Source organism: Tupaia chinensis, unplaced genomic scaffold (genome assembly GCF_000334495.1).
Source record: "Tupaia chinensis unplaced genomic scaffold, TupChi_1.0 Scaffold000275_1, whole genome shotgun sequence".
NCBI lineage: Eukaryota > Metazoa > Chordata > Mammalia > Scandentia > Tupaiidae > Tupaia > Tupaia belangeri.
Window position 1 is genome coordinate 6,037,661 of NW_006159757.1, and position 5,809 is coordinate 6,043,469.

Sequence of the window (5,809 nt, forward strand, 5' to 3'; positions counted from 1 at the left end):
AGAGCAGCGAGAGCAGCGGCAGCCCAGGGTGCAGCGGCCACTGCAGTGAAGAGCATGGTTGGCTGGTGCCCTGCTCCTGGGTACCCTGGACCTGGGGCAACTCCAGGTTCAATGCAATCAGTCTGATTTCCTTTCGTAGTGTCAGGCAGTGGGGAGGATGACAGCTTCCTTTTCAGAAAGGCCTTGAGAGCTAGCAATGGTTACCTCTCCAGTAAGCCTCTGCACACTAGAGCAATTTTCTGTCTTGATTCACTCCACAAGTTTGTGATTGCCTTGCGTGGGCTTCTCTTTCTCTTTTTTCGTTGTTGCCTCCAGTCTGTGACTTCAGCAAACAGCCAATTTTCCTAACGGAGGCCTGACTCCCTCCTGCTTTCTTTCTTCCTCTCTCCTCGCCCCCTGCCTGTCGAGAGCTGCTCAGGCAGACACCTCTCTCTTAGGTGACAGAACCACAGAACTGTGAGGCCTCTTGACATTCAACAGCCATTTGCAAACGCCCCTTGCGCCTGCCTCGACTGAAACCCTGAAACGGGGCTGGGCTGGGCTGGGCTGGGCTGTACGAAGGGGGTAGGGAACAGGGCAGGAGGTTGTTCTGAGAAAGGTGGACAAAGATGTCCACATTAAAAAGGAGATAGGGGAGCTAGAAATGGCCCTTTGCAAAAATGGCTCTTTTGTTTGCAAAAACCTATCCCAGCACTGAAAGCCCAAGCTTTGAGAAGGCAATAGGTGCCCTAACCACAGCTTCAACCGTTTCTCCAGCATGCAACAGCAGCGGCGACAACTCTGACAGCCCTCTCTTCTCTAGTCTCCTCCTTCAGTAAATGCTTTGCAGAGGTTTAGAAAAGAAAAAAAAAAAAAAAAACCACCGAAACCAAAAGAATCCTCTCCTCAAGAATTCCCACCATCACCTCCACCTTCTACACACTGAAAAACTTTCCTCCACACTCCCAAAAGTCCCAGCTCCCTCGCTGGCCAGGTATGCGGGGCTCAGTTTTCGATAAAGTGAAGAAGGGATATGAAGGAGGAAGTAAAAAGTCAAACTTCAATAGCCTCTTCTCCCCCTCGCAAAAAAAAAAAAAAAAAATTGGTGTATCAGTATTCCTGGATGTGTTTAAGAAAAGCATGACTGTATTTTTACTCCTTCTCTATGTTCAGAGTCTTAAGGAAAGAGATGGGAGAAAGGAAAAGACTCAAGTGAAGGTAAAACGTGTGCACACGGTGGGGGGGGGGGGGGGAGAAATGAAGGCAAAAAAACCAGAGTCTCTTGGAAAAGTCACGCTGTCCCCTCCCCCCACACAAACCACCACCCTGGCCTCGGATACCGATCTTCCCCAACCTCGCGGCCCTACCAGGAAAGAGAACTTTAAAAAAAAATTCTATTACAACCTCAAAATGTACAGGCTTGCTGTCTTTACATGCAGCCCTGACGCCTGCTTTCCGGAATCAAGCTGGACCTCCATTTCTCTCTCCTCTCCCTCTCTACCCCCAAGCTCAGCCTCAAGAGACACAGAGGGTCCCTTTCCTCCTGGGCTCTCCCCTCCTCTCACTTGCTCTTTGCTCCCCCAGCCAGCCTCACTCCCTCTCTCTCCTGCCTACTTTCATGTACTGAACACGCAGGTCTGAGTTTCTCTGTCAGCCTAACCGCATCCGGACTCTATTAAAGTTCCTGGCTCGGGATAAACAATGCAACTGTCGCGTGCAGCAGTCTGAAAATAATTGGATTAGCTAAAACATATCAACTAAATAGAGACAGTCCTGCTCAGGCAGTCGGAGTGAATGTCACCCTGGAAAAAACCCTGAAAACTGATCTCATGGTCACTGGGCTCCCAGAGCCCTCCCTGCAAAGTTTTTCAAACCCAGGCTTTGGGAGCTCCATGTCAAGACTGTCCACCTCACCCTTTAAAGACAAGCGATTTTTCACTCTTGCTTTTTTTATGTATATTGGAGCTATATAGTGATAGATAGAGGAAAGAGGCCAGCTAGTTAAAGCAGGAGTGAACCAGAGAAAAGATGCCCACCCTGAAATGGATGTACCTCAGGAGATACCACAATCTGCACAAAATCATAAATCGGATTTCAGGGAATCCCTCACTCTCTTTTGACTCCATTGCTTCAGTTAGAAACAAAATCGGTGATATTTTGCAATTGACGACACCAATAGAAAAAATAGGTAGCACTTCTAGGTAGGGCTTGCTTTTTTGGAAAGAGAATGAACAGAGGAAGCAGACACACAACTGGGGAATCTTTTCTAGTCCTTTCTACCTCCTCTGGCTTTAGACCAATGGAGGAAGATGCCCTAATAGGGCTTCCTGTCCCTGCCGCACACAGAGAGCTCTAGAGTACGCAGCAGGTAACAAACTGGGCCATGCAACTTTGCTTCCCCAATACAGAGCCATCACCTTCTCCCAGCAGTTGAACTAAGAACTTCTTTTCCATACAAAGAATATGGAGGCTGCTTTTGCCAGGCTCCCAGTGCCCCAAAATAGATCTATATACACACCTCTCCTCACCCATATCTCTGTACGGAACTGTCCTGTGCTGAAGGCTAAATGACCCCCACTGAGCTGACCAGAGAGAAACAGTCGGACTGACAGAGGCCAGAGGGGTCAGAGGAGGGACCTGTGTTTGTTTAGGTTTGTGAAGGTTTCGTTTTTTAGCATTAAACACTAAAGATTTATTCCCCTGGCCTTCCATTTGGTCTTGGAAATTGACTAAAGGTTACCAGCAGAACTCAGAAGTCCTGCCACAGGCAAGGGAGGGCATGACTGTTTTTGTTTGTCTTTTACTTTTCCCAGCTTATTGGGGAGTTTTAAATCAGTCCCCACTTCCCCTCTGCTTTTCAAGACAGGAATGAGCTAGGAGGACACACCTCATTCTTCCCCTAACAGAATGGGAAGAAATGGAATTGTAGAAGGGTTTGGAAGACCCCCAGCTCCCCAGGGGGACCCTCACTTTGCCCTGCGGGGTGGATTTAGAAGGGGAGGTGGGAGGAAAAGAAAGGAGTCCCAGGGGCCAGTGGCTCCTACCTGTGCTGGACCGCGCCTTGGGCCTCGACTTACACCCGAAGCCGGTGGGCGAGCCCCCCAGCAGGCTGCTGGGGGGGAAGAGTCCGGGGCTGTACTCGGGCACGTAGGGCGGGTAGGTGGTGATGGGATGGTGGGCCGATGAGGAGGCCCCTCCCAGGGTGGTCATGCTGCCGCGGGAGTGCGAGGCCTCGAGCTTCATGCTGTCGGGCAGCGGCACCTGGTACTTGAGGCACTCTTTCTCGTCCTGCCGGGCCGAGCCGGCCGAGCCCGGGGTGGACAGGGCCGGGTCCGGGGAGACGTCTTTCGGCGGGGTGGGTGGGAAGGTGAAGAGGTGCGGGCTGGCGTGGCCGGCCGACAGGGATGAGGACGAAGCCGGCGGATAGACCGAGAGGGGCCCCGGGGAGCCGTGATGGATGGACGTCTTGGAGAAGGGGCTGAGGTTCCAGGGCGCAGCGCCATGGTGGCTGCCCAGAGCTTTGCTGCCATCCAGCCAGGGCAGAGATCCGTGTAGCAAAGGCGGGCGGCACACCTGGCTCCCTGCGGCGGCCGCAGCGAGAAAAGGGCAGAGGAGAAAGAAGTGAGCGTCTTCAGGCTTCAGACACACCTGGAGGTTGTAGCAGAGGCCCGCCGGCCTCCCAGTCAACCAAAAGCCCCAGCACAGCTGGGCCTGGGTTCAGGCCTACTCTCTAATCCGAGTGGCCTCGGGAGCACCTGGCCTGTACACCTGGGGTAGAGAGCACCCCCTGCCATCCCACCCTCCTGAAAAATAGCAAAGGCGGGCGCCACACCTGGCTCCCTGCGGCGGCCGCAGCGAAGAAAAGGGCAGAGGAGAAAGAAGTGAGCGTCTTCAGGCTTCAGACACACCTGGAGGTTGTAGCAGAGGCCCGCCGGCCTCCCAGTCAACCAAAAGCCCCAGCACAGCTGGGCCTGGGTTCAGGCCTACTCTCTAATCCGAGTGGCCTCGGGAGCACCTGGCCTGTACACCTGGGGTAGAGAGCAGCCCCTGCCATCCCACCCTCCTACTGGGAAGTGACAAGCATCCTGCAACCTGAAGGGCTTGGCCTGACACCAGCCTTGTTAGGAAAGTGCAGAGAAGGGACCCTCGGCTTATTTGGCTCTCCAGATGCATTGTCTAAATCCCATTCCCTGAGGTCCCTCTCTAGAACCTGACTTGATTTATTGGTTCTCTTCAATAGCTGGGACTCCCCCGTGCCAGGCTAATCCCAGCCAGCCAGATAAGAGTAGGCTGTGAAAGATGAGGCCTCGGGGATGGAGCCTGGCCACACAACCCTTTGCACCAGAATACCCTCCACCCAAGAGAGGCCCAGCTCCCCATGCCCAGCGCAGGAAGAAGAGCCCTTGGAAAAGAAGACAGACAGTTTAGGGTTAGTTTCAGGAAGCCTACTGCAGCTCTTACCCAGAACCAGCAAGACTACTTCCAAAACGCCTGAAATGGGATTTGTGAGGACATTTTTATTGCTCAGGCGGTTGGCGAAACTGGGACCTAAGGTTAGTTAGATTCTAGGATGACAGCTTTTACCTGTTTTTCCCATCCTCCCAAATCCGAAGGAGACTAAAATAAAATAAACCCCATATACCCCCAAAGCTGTAATTCCACCACTGGGATAGGTGACTTGTCACCTGAGGCCCTGAGATACAAAATTCCAGTTTATGTATATATTTTAAACCAAAGATGACTCATACCCAGAATGTATTTAGATTTCATTCAAAGCACACAATTTTAAGGTAGCCATAATTCATAGGTGTCCATACACTCTGACAGGAGCACATTTAAACTGCAAGTGCAAATCCGCACACTTATTGATCTTTTAATCCAGTACCTGCCTCAGCATTTGACATTCTATTCAACCATTAAGAGCAATACTGAAACTAAAATCTTAAGTGAGAGGAAGGGGAGGGGAGTTGAGGGGGAAGGACAGTTTTCTGAACACCAAGGGTCAAGATTCATATTATGCAGGAAGTAGTACAGTACATAATATTAAGTCTGCATCTGTCGCATTTCCACTTAACTGCTGATCTGCACAGACACAGGCAAAGAGCGCCCCATCCGCAGAACGATTGTTTAAAACCTGGCGACAGCAGGGCAGGGGACGCCGCTGCCAGAGGGGCTATGTCATTGTTGCCAAGGCAGGTTCTGGGTAGGGGGACCAGGGACCACCTCATCTGGCTGGACTGAGAAAGCTTCACGTTTTTGGTCCCCAAATGTCTGCTCCTACTTCTTATTTAGGAACAAACTTACTGCTGGAAAAAGTCTTAAGAGCCCCCCCTAACCCCATCACCACCACAGAGCTGGGTATCTTTTTCCCATTTCAGAACTCTTCTATTCTCAAGGTGAAAAAAGCAAGAGGTGATCCTTCTTAAAAAGAAACCCCTGAAGTGTCCTAAATCAATGTGGGAGTCGAATGGGGCTGTTACAGGCCAAAGAAAGTAAGGAAAGAGTTGCAGGCGACAGGAAAGCCAAGACGCAGGAAAATTCTGTACAGACGGGAATCAGGAAACTTCAAATCTCCTGAACTTAAGTCAGTGGTCTTTCCCACCCCCGGACCCCTGCCAAACACCAGAATTCCATTCCCAAGCCAACAGGGATACCTGCTTAAAAGCCGACTGCACCAGCTTTGGGGGAGAGGTCAAAGGGAAAGGTGTGAATAAATACTCTCTCGGGTCTTTATGAAAATGTGCCGAGAGAAACGAACTGAAGGACGCGGGCAGAAGCCCCCCTAGAAAGAGTAAGTGGGATCCCAGGGAGACCGAAACCCTTCGGAAGA

General features: G+C 51.5%; 1 protein-coding gene across 5 annotated transcripts in view; it reads right to left on the bottom strand.

The window, feature by feature from the left end:
• GATA3 (GATA binding protein 3) overlaps nucleotides 1-5,809 on the bottom strand; it is a 31,285-nt gene that overhangs the window by 14,538 nt on the left and 10,938 nt on the right. For all 5 annotated transcript variants that reach the window (XM_006150035.3, XM_006150037.2, XM_006150034.2 and 2 more), the window contains one exon: nucleotides 3,024-3,560. In XM_006150035.3, the coding sequence (XP_006150097.1) occupies nucleotides 3,024-3,560 (537 nt within the window). The remainder of the gene's footprint in view (nucleotides 1-3,023; nucleotides 3,561-5,809) is intronic.